General features: G+C 51.9%; 7 protein-coding genes across 7 annotated transcripts; 5 read left to right on the plus strand and 2 right to left on the minus strand.

Moving 5' to 3' along the window:
* Nucleotides 1-281: 281 nt before the first annotated feature.
* On the plus strand, nucleotides 282-1,587 carry J4E84_004992 (uncharacterized protein; the record flags this gene model as incomplete). The annotated part of the gene is made up of 2 exons (XM_049387592.1): nucleotides 282-1,097; nucleotides 1,162-1,587. 2 exons carry the CDS (start codon nucleotides 282-284, stop codon nucleotides 1,585-1,587), a joined length of 1,242 nt encoding a protein of 413 aa, XP_049244570.1.
* Nucleotides 1,588-1,600: 13 nt separating this feature from the next.
* On the plus strand, nucleotides 1,601-2,131 carry J4E84_004993 (uncharacterized protein; the record flags this gene model as incomplete). Its single annotated transcript, XM_049387593.1, is given in 2 exon segments — nucleotides 1,601-1,616; nucleotides 1,635-2,131. 2 exon segments carry the CDS (start codon nucleotides 1,601-1,603, stop codon nucleotides 2,129-2,131), a joined length of 513 nt encoding a protein of 170 aa, XP_049244571.1.
* A 3,151-nt stretch (nucleotides 2,132-5,282) lies between these two features.
* On the plus strand, nucleotides 5,283-6,501 carry J4E84_004994 (uncharacterized protein; the record flags this gene model as incomplete). Its single annotated transcript, XM_049387594.1, has 3 exons — nucleotides 5,283-5,405; nucleotides 5,459-6,103; nucleotides 6,157-6,501. 3 exons carry the CDS (start codon nucleotides 5,283-5,285, stop codon nucleotides 6,499-6,501), a joined length of 1,113 nt encoding a protein of 370 aa, XP_049244572.1.
* A 1,652-nt stretch (nucleotides 6,502-8,153) lies between these two features.
* GEL1_1 (beta-glucanosyltransferase) lies at nucleotides 8,154-9,618 on the plus strand (the record flags this gene model as incomplete). The annotated part of the gene is made up of 3 exons (XM_049387595.1): nucleotides 8,154-8,259; nucleotides 8,309-8,969; nucleotides 9,018-9,618. The coding sequence occupies 3 exons, from the start codon at nucleotides 8,154-8,156 to the stop codon at nucleotides 9,616-9,618; spliced, it is 1,368 nt and encodes a 455-aa protein (XP_049244573.1).
* A 3,818-nt stretch (nucleotides 9,619-13,436) lies between these two features.
* On the minus strand, nucleotides 13,437-14,540 carry J4E84_004996 (uncharacterized protein; the record flags this gene model as incomplete). The annotated part of the gene is made up of 1 exon (XM_049387596.1): nucleotides 13,437-14,540. One exon carries the CDS (start codon nucleotides 14,538-14,540, stop codon nucleotides 13,437-13,439), a length of 1,104 nt encoding a protein of 367 aa, XP_049244574.1.
* A 1,024-nt stretch (nucleotides 14,541-15,564) lies between these two features.
* J4E84_004997 (uncharacterized protein) lies at nucleotides 15,565-17,079 on the plus strand (the record flags this gene model as incomplete). Its single annotated transcript, XM_049387597.1, has 5 exons — nucleotides 15,565-15,638; nucleotides 15,692-15,839; nucleotides 15,922-16,425; nucleotides 16,479-16,890; nucleotides 16,961-17,079. 5 exons carry the CDS (start codon nucleotides 15,565-15,567, stop codon nucleotides 17,077-17,079), a joined length of 1,257 nt encoding a protein of 418 aa, XP_049244575.1.
* A 536-nt stretch (nucleotides 17,080-17,615) lies between these two features.
* J4E84_004998 (uncharacterized protein) lies at nucleotides 17,616-18,703 on the minus strand (the record flags this gene model as incomplete). The annotated part of the gene is made up of 2 exons (XM_049387598.1): nucleotides 17,616-18,638; nucleotides 18,698-18,703. 2 exons carry the CDS (start codon nucleotides 18,701-18,703, stop codon nucleotides 17,616-17,618), a joined length of 1,029 nt encoding a protein of 342 aa, XP_049244576.1.
* Between the last annotated feature and the right edge of the window lie 945 nt (nucleotides 18,704-19,648).

Here is a 19,648-nt window from a genome sequence, read left to right on the forward strand (position 1 = left end):
CGAGTCAGGCAGTTCAATATTCCGAGAATAGCGGCTTGTACCGCTGCAGATAGCGGCCTGGAGTCGCTTTTTCGGCGTCTCTTACCTCTTGATGGCAGCTGCACGGTCCGGACAAACGCTATATCACTTCGACCGCTACTCACCACCACAAGGTAAGACCAACGAGGGTCTCGCCAAATTTACACCCTCAATCTGGACATCATAAGCCCTCATCTACGTCGTCAAGCAAGTTTACACACCATCACTCCTACACTCTACAATCCAACCACCGCGCCGCTACAATGGGGGTGTTGGACAAGCTTACTATTGCCGTCGTCGGTACCCATCCCCATGATGCTAAACAGATCAAAGCCTGGATCGAGCGAAACGGCGGCAAATACTCGGCGAAGATCAACAAGAGCGTCACCCACCTCATCGCCAGTAAAGAGGCATACAAGAAACCCGCTGACGCTGTACAACAAGCTACCGACCTCAACATCCACGTAGTCAGCTATGACTGGTTCGACGACTCGTTACAAGCGAAGAAGAAGCTGGGTACTAGGAAGTACACATGGGAAGTGCTTATGAAAGAGAGGAGGAAGAAGAAAGAGCTCAAGAGGATAGGTACTCTGGCCGATGGCAGTAAGTTCAGGAAAGGTTGTGAGAACATCGAAGGGTTGACTGGATCAGGTACGTCGAAGACATCTTCTGTTATTGCAAGAAAGCCGAGGAAGAGCAAGAGCTTCTTCTTTGCCACGTCTGCCCCAGCAGTTCCTTCAATCCCCTTCATTTCCGCAAAAGAAGACCTCTTGCGTAGGAGGGCGGAAAGGGAGGCTGCATTGGCTGAGGATGCTGGGTCTGGAGCTTGTGAGGGCCAGGCAAAGAACCCTGAAGTCATCAATGACACCCCGAGCCCGGCAAATCAATTCTCAAAGCCTGTCGTTTCAACCCAGACACCTCTCAAGAAATCTAAGGCCCCCGCTACGTTCAAGAAAGTTTCACAGGCTAAGAGTTCTCGTCACTGGAAAGAGGATTATCATTACTATCAAGATACGGACGGCTTTGAGTACAAGATCGTTCTTGTACGCCAGGACAATCCTTCCCTTAGCTCTGCAAATGTAAGCTCTGACCGTACAAAACGCTTGCGAGACATATACTGACCTCGCACGTCTACCTCTACAGTACCACATTGCGCTATTGGCGAGTCATACAAAGCCGCATGTGTACTGGGCGCTTGTACAGTACAAGCCTGCTAAGACCTTGCCGGCAGCGGAGAAAGAAGAGAATGAGAAGGGAGATGTGAAGCAACAAATACCTCTTAGCAGCGACGGAACTACTCAGCACCCTGAAGCCAATCGTCTACTCTCCCTCGTCACCAAGCCAGCCCCAACACCAGAGGCTCCGTACAACGGCGAGCTATGCCCCCGCGGCAGTGACTTCGCTACTGCCATGCGCTCATTCCGCCACGCCTTCCGCGACCTCACCCTCCTCTCCTGGGAAGAACGCTTCGACGACGACAAAACCCTCCAAAAAGCGCGCGCCCAAATCCTTAACATCGAGCCCTTCTGGTACGGAAAACCGAAAATGGGCATGCCAATGGGCAAGTAGCATCCGTATCCAAATGCGATATGAGACACGTACTGACATCACTCTAGGTCGCCTCCCCCAAGCACCAGCCATGTACACAGGCACAACCTCCGGCCTCGAAGTCCTCGGCGACATATCCGACACCTACATCCGAGGCACCTCCCTCCTCCCCTCCATATCCCACCCCCTCACCCGCCACGGCATCATCGGCGGCCCCATCCACCGCGACGCCGAAGACGCCCGCAAAGCCGAAGAAGCCCGTCTGCAGAAGATCGCCGATGACGAGGAGGTTGAGAAGAGGAAAGCTGGTTTACTGCGCGCGAGGGATATGAAGGTCAATCATAACCGACCCATGTTTAACGGGCCGATGGGTAGGCCGACGGTGGATGCGTATGGCCAGCATATCAGCTATAGAGGGGATGGGGGTGTGAGTAAGTATACGGTGCCGATGCCGGTTGGCGGTGGGGGGAATGCTAATAGGGGGTTTGTGGCGCCGGAGTTTGCGCATTTGTTGGCGGGGGCGAAGAAGGAGAGAAGGCCTTGGCCGAATCAGAGAGATGATTGAGGTGGGAAGAGATGAGGGGTTTGGTGCTGAATGAGGTTCGAGAAAGAGGCTACCTATGGTTTCTTGGGCGTGGGGAGTTGTCGGCCATATGTATGTGGTGGTGTTCTCCTCCCTGCACAGCATAGTTTCAGAAGCTAGGCATACAGTTTGGCATTAGCTATCGGGAATCAACATTGTAAGAGCAACTTGCATCGAAGTTGCTCTATACTTGATATCCACTCGATGAGGCAATACACTAACCCAATGTGTCACTAGCGTCCAGTCCCCTCAAGACGCGTCACTCCATCTCTCCTTCCGTCCCACTTCCACTACGCTCCTCATCAACCCTCATGTCGCCTGTTACGCGATACATCTCTTTTGTCGAGTACCCAGCTTCGAGGAAGACATCGCGCGAAACCTACAAACGCGCAAAACCATGCTGCTTGCCGCGGAGCTGCTTGACGTAAGCAGCAAGGAGGTTGGCGCATACCATGACCGTCAATGCCCAATGCTTGCTACTTCTATTAAGGCCTTTCGTATCTGCACAGCTGTATTTGATTACTACTATGATAAGGGATACAGTTTAGCCAAGCTGGATTGCTGGTGGAAAGCACGGTAAAGCAAATCGGATATAAGTTTGCAAGATGTCAAGAGAAGGATATAAAGACTTCCACAGACCCCGGTATTAATTCCTGCTTGGTGAGTGGCATACTATCAATCTTTGACCCTCTCTAGGTACCTCTTCAGTCTAATCTCAGCAACGATGGTTTGGTGTTTCAACTGCGCTGGCCCGCATTATCAGCAGAGCTGTGAGCTACTTTGTGTTGGCTGCCCTAACTCTGCTCACGCAGGAAAAGACTGCGCTAATTGCCCTGTACGACGAGGCAACAATTTCCGTGGCGGTAGTGGCGGTTTTCCTAGTCAGAGAGGTGGACACTCTGTCGCTCCAAACGGTCATTATGGTTCTGGAACTTGCGACAACAGCGGTGGTGGCATCAGCTATCCAACAATGGCATACACACCAAGCGCAAATGTGAACCAGCCAGGCCTATACTCGTATGTCCCAAGTTGTATTCAGGATACCAGCGGAGATTACCATCACAACAACGCCCCAGGGTACCCATCTTTTCCAGCAACGGTTACTCATCCTAACACCCACAGGCAACATGTTTCACCCTTTAGAGCAGCCAGGTCACGACCGCAACGTAAGTCAGCCCGACGCAATCAAATCTCATCCACTAATCTGACAGCTCCATGGGACGTCCTTCAACAACGCCTCTATGCAAACAGACAACATTTCCCATGTATCTGGTGTGGAGATTTCTACCACTGCCTGCTTGATTGCCCCGGCCAACCAACAACTTGGCGCGCTCCTTTGCGTACTCAGATAGTTCAGAGCGGCTACGAGACCCTAGCAGGCTTTTTCATCGTGAGTTTACAGAATCGCCATAGGCCGTTCGAGGATGTGCCTTTCTTGACCGCACGGCGCAGACCTTGTTACAGCCGGACGGAGAACCCTAACTCGTTGGGAGTTGCGGAAGCACAAGGGCAAGGGCGAGGAGAAGGACGAGGAGGCGGCGATGGAGGATCGGGCACCTCTGGTCGTCGGGATGGAAATCGTCAGCCTGGTGAAGACCAGCCGGCTCCTCTGGCATTGCCCTCGACGCAGAATGCTTTCGACGAACAGCGCTCACCCCAACACCAAGATGATCAGTCAAATATTGATATGCTGGGGGGCGTAACGTTGACGTAGGCCTCTCATGGTGTCTTGAGGAAACTTCTCAATTGTGCCGCGAGCTGAGTCGTTCTAGTCTTGTGCATACCCAAAGACGAGAAGAACATTGCTAAGATTACGAACTGGGTTAGATCTCACGGCTGCATCTAGTGCTATTCCCTTTATGATGCACTCTGGAGAAAGAAGCTCGTGGTTCACAAGCTCTTCCCAGACAAGAATCATTGCATCTGGAAGCGCCACTTGAGTCCATCCAGCATCAGAAGACGGTGATGCATCTGCTCTTTGATACTCTTTTCTGACGACCTAGCAATTTGGCTCAATCCTTGGGATAGCTCTTTCTGCTTGTTTCCTTTCTTTTGTACTTGGTCCCGCGACAGACTTTGTATCATCTGCTGTGTATACATCCGACCGTGTGGTGTTAGAGTGACTATCTGGGTAGCACTTCATACAAGGGAAAAAACGAACACCCTAGAGCCTACATCGAGATGAAAACATGCAAAGTAGGGGCTTTGACTTCAACGTAGGCTCCAGGGTGTTCAGCTTTTTCCTTGTATAAGGTGGTAGAACACGTGTTAGTCACGAATTGACACTGATCTGCTTCGCCGTGTACAAGTGCATCTCTAACTTGTATAGTTCCCAGTCTACACCAGGAGTTACACTGAGCGGGATGCCATATTGGCCAAGAAGGGTGGTGCTTGCGAGTGGGTGCCTTAGAATAACAGCCTATGTTGTAGGCGCTGACATTGTAGTAGAGCTGTGGGCGCAGTCATGCTCTCCGGGTTGCACGGTTGTCTCTGAACGTAGCCAGTCAAAGATCGCGGCAGGGCGGGATGGATATCGCATCGGACACTACCTCTTTCGGGTTATTACCGTGGGCGACAAGATCCAGACCTGAGTACGCTGCAGGCCTTGTACTTCTACTCCAGGTCAATCGCGCGAACAACACACAGTATTGAAAAGACGAGAGTGTACAATGAGGTTCCCCAAAACGATGCTGCCTTGTCGTGATGATGGAGACTGTGATGCTGCGCCTCGCACGGGACTGCACGCTACGCCCGGGCGATCGTCACTAGCGATGACTAAGGGCGTGCCTTGCCCGTTCTTGTGCGATTGGTGACGTGCGTCTTCGCGGCTCAGAGCTCGCTGATTCAACAGGGTCCCTTCATTTAATTTCCCTCGCAGCCCACATCAAAACAAGGCCACGGCAAGGTTCAATTAATCGATTTTGAGCACTGCCAGTCCCCGCGACCCAGCATCCGCTGTTCATTTTACCAAGACTAGTCTTGTTGCGCGGAAGAATTGCTGGACTAATCGCCGCGCGCTCACGTCCGTCGGTCAGCGCAAGATTCCGTAGCTTCCGCGGCTCATCTCAAGCTCCACTGCGGCATTCCGAAACCATCGCTCCAACGCTGTCAATCCATCCCAGCCAACACCAACATGTCGCAAAACTATCAGCAATACGGCGGCAACCCGTATGGCCAGGCCGAGGCTGGATACGGCGCGCAATCAAACCCATATGGCGGCACCAGCTACGGCTCAGCCAACCCCTATGACGGAGGAGTAAGCAGTCGCGACCGCGCCGCCTGAACTCAAAGACTGACGCGACGAAACAGTATGACGGCCAGGCCCAGCAGCTCAGCCCGCCGGCGCCCCTCCAACGTCATGGCGACTCCAACTACTCGCAGCCATCGCAATATTCGCAACCCGGCGCAAACCAGCAACCACCCAACGTACCGCATACCGACGTGCCGATGAACAACATGCCTGCGTACGGCGAGCCGACTGGAAACCCCGGCATGGAGGCGCCAGGACCACAGCCTCTCAGCCGTGAGGACTTCTTCGCGCGCATCGAAGGCGCAAAGTCGCGCATCGGCCAGCTCACTTCCGACATCCAAGCCATTGCAAGCGTCCACCAGCGCATGCTATCGTCGCCCGACAACCGCTCCACCGCCGAGCTCGAGAGCATCGTAACCGCCACGCAGATCCGGAACACCCAAATCAAGGACGAGATCAAGTTCCTCGAGAGGGATGCCGTGCGCGACCCCAACGACCGGACCAAGAGGACGCAGGTGGAGGCGCTGAAGAGGACCTTCAAGACACAGCTCGAGGACTTCCAGAGGGAGGAGGCAGACTACTCCAAGAGGTATCGCGAGGCTGTCGGGCGCCAGTACCGTATCATCAACCCGGATGCGACGGATGCCGAGGTCAACGAGATTGCCAACTCGGATCTGGGTGACGAGGGCATCTTCACACAAGCTGTAAGCTGACACAAACCGCACGAAACGAGACCTACGTCACTAACAACCCGCAGCTCAAGTCGAACCGCAGCGGCCAAGCCTCGAGCGTCCTTGGCGCCGTCCGCGCCCGCCACAATGACATCCAGCGCATTGAGAAGACCATGGGCGAGCTTGCCCTCCTCTTCACCCAGCTCAATGAGCAGGTCGTCTACCAAGAACCCATCATTCAGCGGACCGAGGAGCAAACCGTACAAGTCAAGGACGATACCGAGAATGCAAACAAGCAGCTGGACGAAGGCATCAAGTCGGCCAGGCGCGCGCGCAGGCTCAAGTGGTGGATCCTCTTGACCGTCATCCTGATTCTGGCCGTGATCGCGCTGGCACTTGGACTATACTTTGGATTGAAGAAGGACAAATAGAGGATGTAATGACCATGTGGCGGTGTGAAAAGAGGAGGATGCGATATCATGTTGGGACTATGTTTCTGTATAGGGAAGTGGATGACTTCTCGTTGTTTTCTTATTATTAGTAATGATCCGGGCTGCACTCCGCAGTGACGAATGTGTATACAAAGGAGGTTTTTTCTTGGTTGTATCTTAAGGTATGCGCGTGGTTCTATCAAGATGTAAACACAATGCAAGATAAAGTCTACTTTTAGAACACCCGTTCGTGGGGTACGAGGCGGTTCCAGAAACACGAGCGCCTTTGCGAACGGAAGTCGGCAAGGAATTGTTCTTAGCGCTGGTGGTATGATGGCAAAAAGCCCGTAAAACAAAGACTACGTTCCCAACATGAAAGTCTCGACCGCTAATAGGATTCTGGACCGGCTGGCGTAGGTACAATCGATAGAGCTGCGGCAAGGCAGCGGGGGATCCGTTTGGGGAGAGGGCGTGCTCTTGAACTCGATCCCAGATGTGTTGGCTGGACATGTTGTGTTGAGAAGGCTGGCCAGGGCTCTAATAATACGATGGCGAACTAGCCTGCCAGAAAACCGCCTCCCAGCATTTGAGATACGGAGGCTGATGATTAGCCGATGAATTGCCAATGAAATGCCTCGCCAGAATCCAAGGCTCGTGATGTCAAGAAGTGCCAGGCGCGGACCGACTACCTCGTTTCACAGCACAGCGTAGGCAGTATCGCCGTTTCGGAAGCGACCAGCGACCAGCCAGCCATGCGATCCATGGATGCAACAGCAGCCCACGATGCCTCCACATGACGTCGTCTATCCAATCTTAGCCGTGGGCCCACCTCATCATAGGGAAAAATCGAACACCTAAGCTAAACTCTACAACCCTGCAACATCACAACAACAACTTTTTTAAGAATTAAAAAAGTGTAAGAAGAACTCGCCCTATATAAAAGATAAGGCAGAGCTTCCTATAAAAAAAAGTTAAGCTCTTTGTTGTAGTTTGCAGGGTGTGTAAGAGTGATTTTGGCAATCTCTTGGCGTATCGATATTCCCTATGAGGAGGTGGGCCGTCATTTCGGCATCACGCCTGCGCGACATGGGCAGCGGCATGCGTTGAGACGTTTGATACCGATCGCCAGCGTCTGCGCAGCAGAAAACAGTGAATGATTGACGGCGGACGCGTGTTTCAGCGCGCTTCACTGCCGTCGGTCCAAGCATGATCGCCACGGCGAGCCAGTCTGCTTAGCTAGGCTTGACGGTGGGCTCATGCGCGTTGGCGGCTGCTTGGAGGTGGGCTTGGTGCGGCTTGTTCAGGGGTTGGCGCTGCTTGCATGCTTGTCTCCCAGCCAGGACCGATCCCCACCGGGGTCGCAGCCTATCACAGGCCGAAGGCGCAGTCCACTAGGGAATTGGACGCGTCGCCTCCCTCGCAGTCGACTGCTTAACCTGCTGCGCTCCCCGTTGAATCCTTCCTTCTTCAATCTCACGACTCCAAGTGCTTCTTGCTACTTACACCTTTATTCTAATCGCAACTTCTAACACTCGTTTCACGGGAGTTGCTCTTTACTTCGGATTTATAAGTATTTTACTTGTTTACTTCGGCCTCGCAGTCGCTATAACAATCGCTCAACTGTAATTATCATCAACACCCACACGACCATCATGAAGACCTTTGCCATTGCCGCCGTCCTTGCGGCCTCCGCTGCTGCAACCCCCGCGGCCACCCAGAAGCGGGCCAACATCACCCCCGTCACTGTCAAGGGAAATGGTATGTGAACTCATCATCACAAATACAAGTGCTGTACTAACATCTCCAGCTTTCTTTGCTGGCAACGAGCGTTTCTACATCCGCGGTGTCGACTACCAGCCCGGTGGCGCCTCCGACGCAAAGGACCCCATTGCCGACGAGGCTGGCTGCAAGCGCGACATTGAGAAGTTCAAGGAGCTCGGCATCAACACCGTCCGCATCTACACTGTCGACAACAGCGCCAACCACGACGCCTGCATGGGTCTCCTTGCCGATGCCGGTATCTACCTCGCCCTCGACCTCAACACCCCCAAGTACTCCATCAACCGCGCCGAGCCCCAGAAGTCGTACAACAAGGTCTACCTCCAGAGCATCTTCGCTACCGTCGAGATGTTCGCAAAGTACGACAACACACTGTTGTTCTTCTCCGCCAACGAGGTCATCAACGACGATAAGACCACCAACTGCGCTCCCTACGTCAAGGCTGTCACCCGTGACATCAAGTCTTACATGAACGCCCGCGGTCTCCGCAAGATCCCCGTCGGTTACTCCGCCGCTGACGTCGAGAGCAACCGCTACGAGATGGCCGACTACATGAACTGCGGTGACGATGCCGCCCGCAGCGACTTCTTCGGTTTCAACGACTACTCCTGGTGCGACCCTTCTTCCTACACCACCTCTGGTTGGGACCAGAAGGTCAAGAAGTTTGCCAACTACAGCATCCCCATTTTGTAAGTCGCTCAATTCTACTCTTCACAGCCATCCGCTAACATACCCAGCCTCTCCGAGTACGGTTGCAACAAGGGAACCCGAAAGTTCGAGGAGGTCAAATCGCTTTACAGCACCGACATGACCGGCGTCTACTCCGGTGGTCTCGTCTACGAATACTCCCAGGAAGACTCCAACTACGGTCTCGTCGAGATCAACGGCGACTCCGTCAAGGAGCTCGCTGACTTCACCGCCCTCAAGGACGCTTTCTCCGCCACCAAGAACCCCAGCGGCGACGGTGGTTACAAGAAGGACGGCCAGCCCGCAACCTGCCCCGACCAGTCCAAGACCTGGGACGTCACCATGAAGAGCGACGAGCTTCCCGCAGTCCCCTCCGGTGCCCTCGACCTCATGAAGAAGGGTGCTGGTGACGGCCCTGGTCTCTCCGGCTCTGGCTCCCAGCAGGCTGGTTCTTCGGACGAGAACCTCGCTCCTGCCGGCTCCGGTGCTGTTACCTCCGGCGGTAAGGTCCCCACTGCTACCGGTGGCAGCAGCCCCTCCGGCTCTGAGGGTGCCGCCGCTTCCATCCGCCCCGAGTTCAGCTTCGCTCCCCTCGTCTGCGGTGCCGTTGTCCTCGCCTCTTCGCTCTTCGGCGGTGCTCTCATCTTGTAAGAGTGTGCCTGTAGAGCTGCGTGTGTTTCTTCGATGTAATGCAACGACCCAGCGCGGGCAACGTTATTGGGATAGATTTGGTTCTTCCTTTCCAAGTAGCATTGGCTTTGAAACGCTTTTGTGATGGGAGTTGGTTGACTTTGTTGTCGGCCTGGCGTCTCATGTTTTTTTCTTGTTGTTCTCTTTGTTTCTAAGTATCTCAGTATATATCAGGAAATACAAACACATTGAAAAATCTACGTTGTTTTGTTGTGAATGTGGTTGAGATAGTTGACAGTTGGGTGCTGTAATGTCGATTTACGAGCTACAGTGCGATATCGACTGGCGCTCTGACCTGTTGGTCTGCATATAAATTCTGTAGCAGTGTGACTTTCTCCTTGTCTTCTTACGTCCACGAGCTCGCCTCCGTTTTCCAAATTTCAAAAACGACCACACGATGTTTCTGCTTCTGTTCAAAAATCACGTATCGAGAGTACATGTGTGCCTCTTTCTTCCGAGCTATTACTACCAAAACACATGTGGCATCCGCCCTCATAAAACCCGGTACAAAACGCAGCATGAGCACGCTATGATTCCAAGCCGTCGTCGCGCGTCCTCCAAAAATACTCGGTATATATGTTATGAGAGTTGCGTCCAAAACTACCCTTCTACATTTTACTTTAAAAACACACTGTCAACAACCACATGGCTCTGCGTCTTCTTCCAAAAATCTACTCCAAACATTTCATGACTGTGCAGTGCGTTTCCAAAAATTACAACGTCGATATCATGTCTTTTTCCGTCGGACTCTGCGGACTTGATCAAAAACAGCACACGGCGCGAGAAGACTGGGACTTTGGGTATAAAAGCTAGCTTTCTCACGCTGGTCTGCTTGTCTTCTTATCTATACAACTTCGATTCTTTTTACCAAAAATGTACGAGCGCTTGACTATGGGTGTCTGTCTCCTTCTGAAAATCGCAACTTCAAAGCACATGTGCGTGTCTCCTTTCCAAAAACGGATCCTGTCGCTGGCATGTGCGGTGGAAGGCGTCAAGACTTCATTCTATATGTTCGAGGCGATCAAGATGTATAAATACTTCGCTTTCTGGACTTTGTCTCTTGCACATCACTCTACTTCTTCATTTACCAAAAGTTAGCAAAATGTACACATGGGTCTGCTGTGCCCTTTCTTCCAAAAACGAGTAACAGATAATCGATGATCTTCCCGCTTCGGTACTCGAAACATGGAAAATAACCCCGAATGCGCGGGCTGCTGCTTCGCCCGAGGTTCGAAAAGAGTGGGCTATGCTGTGATGTTTTGGGACTGTGTTGAGCAGGTCCATATACATGCTCGAAGATATTGGGGAAAGATAGAAAAGAGCTATACAGTATTATGATGTTGTGAAGCAAGCCCAGAAACAAACGCCAGCAAAAATGATGTGTCTGCCGGCGCGCTCGCAATGCATCGACGAGTTCATCGTCAGAAGAGAGTATAAGTTCTTCCCCTCGGCTTGTACTCTTCCTCTTCTCTATCACACATCCCACTTTTATTTCCAAAAACCTCGGTCCATCGCATTCATGTGGTTGCTTCTGAAAAGAGACAGTATACAAAAAGTTAGCAGCGAGACTTCCTTCCTCCAAAACCAGCACTAGTAGGTTGCCATGTCTCCGTCTCGCCTCTGAGTTACTTCACAAAGTCGGCATTAGCAAGTGCAATGTATCTCCAAGACTTGGAAGATATACTACATGCTTTCCCGGATGCCTTGGCGTGGTAGTCATATATAAAACGCCTTCTTCCTGGCTTCCTGCTTCTATCATTCTACTCTCTACTTATCCAAAAGAGTGTTTATCAAAAAATCTACGCACTGTCCGATGTGGGCTTGCTCTGTTCTTCTCCAAAATCTATCAACGAAGCGTACATGGCTGTCTTTGCCTCGAGAAACAAGAAAATGGATTCTTCATAGTCTACATGGTCGTTCTGCTCCGCACTGGCATCACTAAAAAGTGAAAAGAGTTGGTTTATGTCGCAAAAAGCAACTTTGAAGTTGTGCATGTGCGTTGCGCTGCCTGCAAAATGTTTGCTGAGTACTTTGATGGTTTTCCTGGATTGAAGCCTTTGGTCTACTATATAAGCGCCGTGTTGTTGTTCACTTCTTCTCCAGCACTTCCTCCGCTTTGGACCGAAAAGTCCTGAAATAATAGCCCATGGCTGCTTCTCCGCTCCCAAAATCCTCCTCCGATATACATATGGCTTTGGGACTTCTGGCACCGAAATCCGATATGATGAACGTGATGTTCAGTCCTGTCTCCCGTTGCGACTTACTCAAGCATCCGCGAAATCGCCTTATGTTTTCACACATTGCTACCATAAAAGCTCTACCAGAGACGAACATGATCGACGCAGTCATGACTATAAAACATATTCGCACTGGTTTGGCACCGATTCTCAAACGTAGACAAGAAAGCTGCCATGCTTTGCAGCCACCAAAAAGCAAACGTTGCAGCAACATATGGGCTGCGGCGGCGGTGTGCCTAGTATCCGACGGCATATAAATACGCTCCTGTTGCTCAGTTTCTTCTTACCTCTTCATCAACACTTTACATTTGCTGCATACCAAAAACGGGTGCAGAGATCCCTATGCTTGTTTTGTTGGCTGAGAAGTCGAAAATCTATGTTCTACGATCATATGTCCTTTCCGCCACTTGGTACTCTCTCGTCTATAAAGTCCAAGGACTGCAGACTCTCACTTTCTTCCACCTCTGTGTGACTACCTTTCGAAAATAGACACCATCAAGCAGTCATGTTCTAAAACTTGGAAAACCGCACCGATGTCCTGGCTCTTCCGAGATTTCACAACTTTCCAATACGAAAAGCGTACCTTTCTTGCCGAGCCTACCTAAAAACACATGGGGTATCTATGTATGTCTTCCAGCTGCATCAGAAACCAACTGTCTAATACGATATGTCGTGGATCTGCCGAAACTACTACTCCTTTGCTGAATGACTGGTTTCTGCCGAGTTGGCGAAGTCGAAATTCTTCAAAACATTAACTCAGGCCCACAAGCGCACCAAAGCTTGCTGGCTGCTGTATAAAATCCTACTCTCGAGGCTGGGTGTTTCTCTATCCTCACTTACTTTATCATACCAACAAAAATGACCACAAAGATGTTTATGGGTCTGGCGTTGCAATTAAAAGTTAATCTGCCCTTTTAATGTCTGCTTCTGATGGTCGGATCGAAAACTGTAGTTTCCCAGGACATGTTGTTGCTTCCTCCAAACCACTAGAAAGGAAGCACATGGTCGAAATGAGAGTACTGAACTTCGCCACGAGGAGGTTCAAATTCCCGCTCCCTTCCATAAAAATACCGTCGAAACCACTCTATGTCGGAAGCAACTGTATGCCACGGCTTCAGTCGTCAATTTCGCCTTTTGGGCCGCCGATGTACACTCCATCAAAGTGCATCATGTGTATGTCTCAAGGTTTAACGCTTGCCCGAAGAGTTTGAGGAGTATAAAAGACCACAAAGCGCATGTCAAAATCAGCTATGCAGACCAAGTCTCCTTCATCCTCAAGCTTTTTAAAATCCCAACCAAACGAAACCATGTGTTCTTCCTTCCCGAGCACCAAAAACGGCTATAGTGGCTCTCATGGAGTCAGAAAGATTGGTTAGCTGCGGATAGTGTCGAAGGCCCGTCTCATAACTTTTCAAGGCTACCTCTTTGGTACGGTCCTCCAATACATGTGATGATTCGTCATCTATACTATGAACATACATACCCACAACGACCGCCCTTTCGAACATAATGTATCTCATACGCGACAGTCCATCCGCCCGTCTACTCAACAACCCCAACAACCTTAACATCATCCGCCCTCCACTTCCTCATCGGCACCTTCCCCAACTCCCCTCTCAACCTCTCCCGATCCCCCCAAACCTCCTCCCCAACCTCTTCCCTGCTCAACCATGCCCAATCCCCCTTGAGTACACCCACCCCATACCTCCCATACTCCTCTCCGACCTTCAACAACCTCGTATCCGAGCCCCAAATCCCCGCTTCTTCTGGATCAGAAATCAGGGTATAACTCCTCTCATGCACAGTCTCGCTGTTCTCGAAAACGAGGACTTCAGTCTCGTTGGGCGGGAAAGGGTCGGTTTCGCCCTCTACGTCTGCGTCTGGCGGACTGTAGCCTTTCGTTGGGCCGCGCTTCTTTCCGGTTTTGAGGTCCCGGAGTTCGACGCTGGCTTTGTTGCGGCCGTGGGGGATGGAGCGTAGGACGGCGATGCCTTTTGTGTTGGCGATTTCGGTGCGGGTGGGATCCAGGTGCCAGGCGAGGGTGATGGTGCAGGGTGGGTTGCCTGAAACGGAGATTGTGTCCGTGGAGGTGAGAATGGTTGGGCGGATAGGCGGAGGCGAGGGCACTGTGGCGAGGGCCTTGAAGGTGTAGCTAGGTAGCGGCGGAGATGGTTGCGGTATGTCTTCTGTTTCCGGCTCGGGTAAATTGGATGGGTCATGATGCTCACCAGCGTACCACGCCGTGATGCCATGAGACCGGAGACGGATGGTATACGACTTCCCCGCTACGAGCGATGATGGATCGAACGTATAGGGCATGGGATTTGAAACCGTAGTGCCTGGACGAGTCGACCACATGATATAGCTGTCGAGCCTTTCGGGATCTAGTATGAGAAGTCGTTGTACAATGTCTTGAGTACCAGTCTTGGAGGGCACGTAATCCACTTTTTCACCAGTTTCTGCGTCGACGATTTCGAACAGGCCTTTTGAAAAGACCGCCTCAGGATCAAAGATGGTGTTTTCGGTGTCGATGGTGAATTTAGAGTGGTGGTCGACATTGCGTACAAGCGTGATGTCGAAAGTATCGGTGCAGTCAACGTAGCAGAATGCACTGGTGTAGAGTGTGAAATTTATAGAAGGAGCCATGGTAAGAATTGCAATAATGCAGGCGACTCCTCGCTGTTAGAGTTCTCAGTTTGCTGGTGCAGCCGCGATGAATATAAGAAGTGATGTGTCGGTGGTTCTGTCTTACCATACCCAGGTGATAGTGTGACGTCAACGGCGCTAATCTCAGGTTGGCCCCCGGTGTCACCAACCCGCCCCAGGCCTTGTTCTCGTCCGTCGCACCGAACATGTATAATAATACTTCGCATTCCGCCCCTTGATAAAACATTCTCGAGGGCCTAAGGCACAATTCAGATCCTCGTGGGTCGAGGTGACGACACAGCCATCGTGAACTGTCACCTGACTACCTAGGTACGCGCCATACTGTAGCTGTAGCTATACACTTACTGGGGTTTCAGTGCTGCTTATGTCCCGAGGATTACGTTGAGCCGAGTTTTGAGGCTACATGGTAAGTCAACAGATAAGCCACCCCAAGACGAAGCCAGTTCTTTGTACAAGAGGGGGCCACAGATCCTTCTGCCTTGAACACTATGTTCTTTTGCGATCGAAATGAAACAATGACGCCCGTCTGTACCGAGCGACTGCTGTGGGTTGGAGTTTGAAGACGCCCTGTGCGTTCCCCAAGCCACAGCCACTTAGCCCCAGGAGAGGCACCAGACACATCGACATGACGTTGTATTATCCGTTCCTCCGTCTCTCCATCAATCATCTTCTACAGCCCCACGGTACATGTCTCGATCACTCGTCATAGCTATGTTCCGAGAGCAGTTATCCAAGACACCCGAGATTCCTGCACGTACACGGAAAGTCCAAGTCTCCGAAATACCAAAGATGGCCCCAAATTTCTGAGGTAAGGCGGTGTTATACTGTTCACTCAGGCGTACTCTGGGGTCTGTGAAGGTTGCATGTTGTTGACATCCCATATCCCCGAGTCAAGATGGCCCCAATGGATATGTATAAAGCATTGGTGTTCTGGACACTGAGATTTTAATCATACAAACCGACCGACTCCTACCAAGCTCAACTGCCTTCTATCACTACGAGCATGTATCTCAATCTAAGCCTACTTGCCACAGCGCTCTCAGTCATTCGAATCACCTCGGCTAAGCCCATCGATGGGTAAGTCACACTCCTGTCATATCTGGTGATCATACCGGACTGACCTCTTGTAGGAAACTCCACGTCGTGAAGCGGGAAGACCCCGTGTCCTACCCTTATGGCGACGCACTCCCCAACGAATTCCAGTGGCTGGGCTGGGATTCTGAGGACGAAGATCAAAAGAAAGACGGACAGAAGATACACGAAGCGTTCAAACAATGGGTACGTAATTTTTCACACAGCTTTTTCAACTCTTGTTTTCATTCTACAATGAGCGTATCGCTAAGATGTCTTGAATATCTAGGCAGATCTGGCCAAAGCAGGCGTTACGGCCGTCCAAGGGGCTCCCGACAATGTGCACTTCAAACGCTTCTTTGGTACCCAAGGTGGGGCCGACACCACAGCCATTCAGAATACCATGGCAAACATGTACGACAACACAGCAAACACGGCCACAGAAACCATAAAGAAAATGGTGCTACACCGTAAGGACTTTGGCGACCATTGTGTCAAAGATGGCTGGTTTGCCTACACGGATGCCCCGACTGGCAAGTTTCACATATGCCCCAAAGGCATTGCTATGAAGCAAAACTCGGATGTTCAATGCGCGGACTTCAAGCGAGACTGGATCACCTTCACGGCTAGGACGCTGCCTTTCGCGATGCTACACGAGTTCACGCACTACGACTTTGTGACTGACGACAGGATTGGCCTGATGGAGGATCACGCTCAAACTTCCTACGATTGCTTCAAGCTGGACGATGAAGAAAAGCAGTCGAATGCCCAGAATTACGCGTTCAATGCTGCAGTAAGTCTCGCTTTCCATCAACCCAACATTCCCATGCTAAGAGAGACCCCTAGGAGCAATACTGGTCCGATAAATGTCCAGACAAGGACTTCAAGGACCCTCAGTATGTCGCACCATCACCATCACCAACTCCCACGCCCACGCCCACGCCCACACCTACGCCCACACCCGAACCCGAACCCGTAGCCCCCTACGCCGACCAACCAGGCCAATGCCACATCCACGTCAACGAGTACGAAACCTGCGACTCTCACGACGAAAACCTCAGCGTCGAAATAACCATGTGGGACGTTTCCGGCGCCCAAATCGGCTACGTCGACCGGACCGTCGCCGGAGCCGGAAACCCACTCTTGATGAAGAGCAAGCTAGAAAACACGCTCGAGGTAACGCCGGAGAACCAGAAGGATTACATCCAATTCACGCTGGGCGGGCAGTCATGGGCGACGAACAAGGATAACGATGAGAGTGCGCCGGCGTATTGTAAGGTTGGGGGCTGGGACCCAAGGGCTGGGCCGTTGTGTAATGAGTTTGATAGTGGTACGGCTCAGGAGTCCAAGAGGCAGATGGATTGTTACTTTCAGTGTCCTTGGGGTGGTGGGGCGACGTCTGATGGATCTTGAGACTTTCGTAGGAAGGAAGGGCAAGATATACTAGATGTTTGCGTGGAGACGGGCTGCGTTCCTGTCGGAAGAGGGAAAATGGACACTCTTTTTGTATGGCGTGGAGGAGAAGGATTTCGGTTAGTAACAGCACACAATCATAAAGTAACGGAATGTACAATATATCCTCGATTTCTCACACGTCTCACGTAACACATCTGATCCCATCATCACCACCCGATCTATCGACTACGCATACAAAAGCAGACGAAAACGCTCATGAAAACAAAAAAACAAACAGGGGTATCTCAAGGCTCAGACGATATGCAACAAGGACGTTAGAACGCGTCGCTCCCACCGACCGTAACGCCTTGTGTCAGTCAGGGTCGTCTTCTCACGAGCCGGTGAAGAGATGCCAGACAACTGTAGAAACAGGTAGCAAACTCCACAAAACGCCTCAAATGCCGCATGTAAAACACGTAAAGAAAGTTAGTTCGTGATCAGCCACCTGGCATGTTGAGTGCCATCAAGTGGCAGACCTAGAGGTGGGGGCTGTTAGCGGGGATGGCGTGCGAAGAAGATGCAGAGAGCTCAAAGCTCCATCCTCTCAATGATGCCCTCGCTCATCGTCCGTATCTTACTCACGGCCCTCTCTCGGTCGACCAGTGACTCAACGTCGCTGTCGTCATCGCTCTCGTAGTACTCGGCGTCCATGCTCATGTCTCTGGCTGGCAGGTACCGCTGTTGTTCTGCATCGACGACATCGCCAGGGTGATCAATGACCATATTGTCAAGCTCATCACTGTCTCCATATGCCTCAAGTCCCTTCCTAGCACGATCACCGAGCCAGTATTCCGCGCGCTTCCTACTGCCCGCATTCGCACTGGACTCGTACTTCGATGCTTTGAACTTGGACATGAGCGACATGGCGACACTTGGTGAGTTCGACAAAGCCGATATTCCGCGGAGGTAGAAGTATGCAACTCGCTTGCGCTCCTTGTTGTACAGGAAGAAGTGGTGACTCCAAATCGCACCGTCATCAGCAAAGGGGTCATCTGACGGCTCCCATGCATAGTATTCACAGCTCGACATGTCCATCTCCGTATCGAGCAGGTGCCAACTTCGCGGACTCCATATCGGCGACCCAAGCGGTGTGACTGCGCCTGCTGGTAGTCCGGCGGAGTACACTTGCGGGCGGAGATAGTACATTGTAGTGTCGATCTTGTGCATGAAGCTGTGGATGGTCTCGCGACGGAACTCGTCGGGGTTCAGCGTGTTCGCGAAGTCGTAATCGATGTGTGTAGCATTGAGCGTCGCGATGAGGTATGCGAAGGTGTGACGGTTTGCTGCTTCGCTGAAGGATCCAAACGGCGTGTCTCGGGAGATGTCGAGTTGGTCTGCGAACTGAGCGGCAGACTGCTCGGACAGCCCCGCGACCGCTGATAGCAGGTCCTTGTGCCGCTCCTCGAGCGTCCTCTCGATGCGCTTGTACAACTTCTTGTCGCTTCCCGCTGCTTTAATCGTCCAGAGATCGCATCCGCCGATGATTGCTGTGTCTTGTGTATCGAAGTTGAGGGCGAGGTTGACCTCGTGGAGGGCGCACAAATCGAGGTACTACGGTGCCACCGGGTCAGCTATGTCGTCACTCTGGCCTTATCGCATCGAGCACTTACCTTCATTACGCTTGATGTGGACTCGCTTGGGCTGAGTGCCTATTATAGAATATATCGCGTATGATCCGAAATCTTCGAGATACGGTATGATTCAGCGCGCCGTGGCTGCTGGGCGTGGGTGTGGCGGTGGTCGGGAGGGGGTAGCCTGCGCGAACCGATACAACAAGTAAACACGACTCTAGGCTGGCTGCGGAGAGGAGAGGGTACTGTCGTTCGGCCAGACGATCGTCTAGCAGGCAGTGGACATATGTATGGCTTGGGCGTGGTAGTGGTGTGAGATGTCGGTGTCGCTGTAACGACGTGGTCGCGATTGCGGAGAAGGTCAGCTTGGCGGTGTCGCCGAGCTAACAGCGGCATGTGTGTCGGGTCGTCCTTCCTAATTGGTCGATGCGCAACCTGCCTCTCAACCAACAACAGCTGGCGATAAGAGTGGATGGGTCGGCGACTGGTGTTGAGTGTTGATGTTAGTTGTATGCGGCCATGCCGAGTGTGTCTGGTACGCGGGGCATGTCATCTGATGGTCGAGCACGTGAAGGATAGAAGATGCCTGGAGATGAATCCACGTGAATTCGGCAACGTATCATTTGATGAATGCATGTCAAGGTTCTGGATGAAGGACCAAACGCTGATCCGAACCAATTGCTGTCACGAAGTGCAGGTGCGCAGTGTCTCGGCGGTGTGGAGACCTGTAGCTAGATGAATAAGGTAAGTGTACCAGCATGAGGAAAAAGAAAAAAAGGGAGAGAGAGTCGTCAAGTCTATCAGGGTGAAGTCTCGATATCATGATGTGTGATCACGTTCGAGCCCTTGAACCGCTTGTGTCAAACCTAGCTGTGTCGAGCAAGCCCGCCAGTCCGAGGTGTATGAATTGTAGTAGATAGAGTACAGCTACCGCCATCCGCTCTACAAGGCAGGATGGCAGGTAGTGCGTTCTCCAGATGATCCAACCCC

The sequence above is a fragment of the Alternaria hordeiaustralica genome, assembly GCF_023758085.1.
Source record: "Alternaria hordeiaustralica strain BMP 2776 chromosome Unknown scaffold_8, whole genome shotgun sequence".
In the NCBI taxonomy this organism is placed as follows: Eukaryota; Fungi; Ascomycota; class Dothideomycetes; order Pleosporales; family Pleosporaceae; genus Alternaria; species Alternaria hordeiaustralica.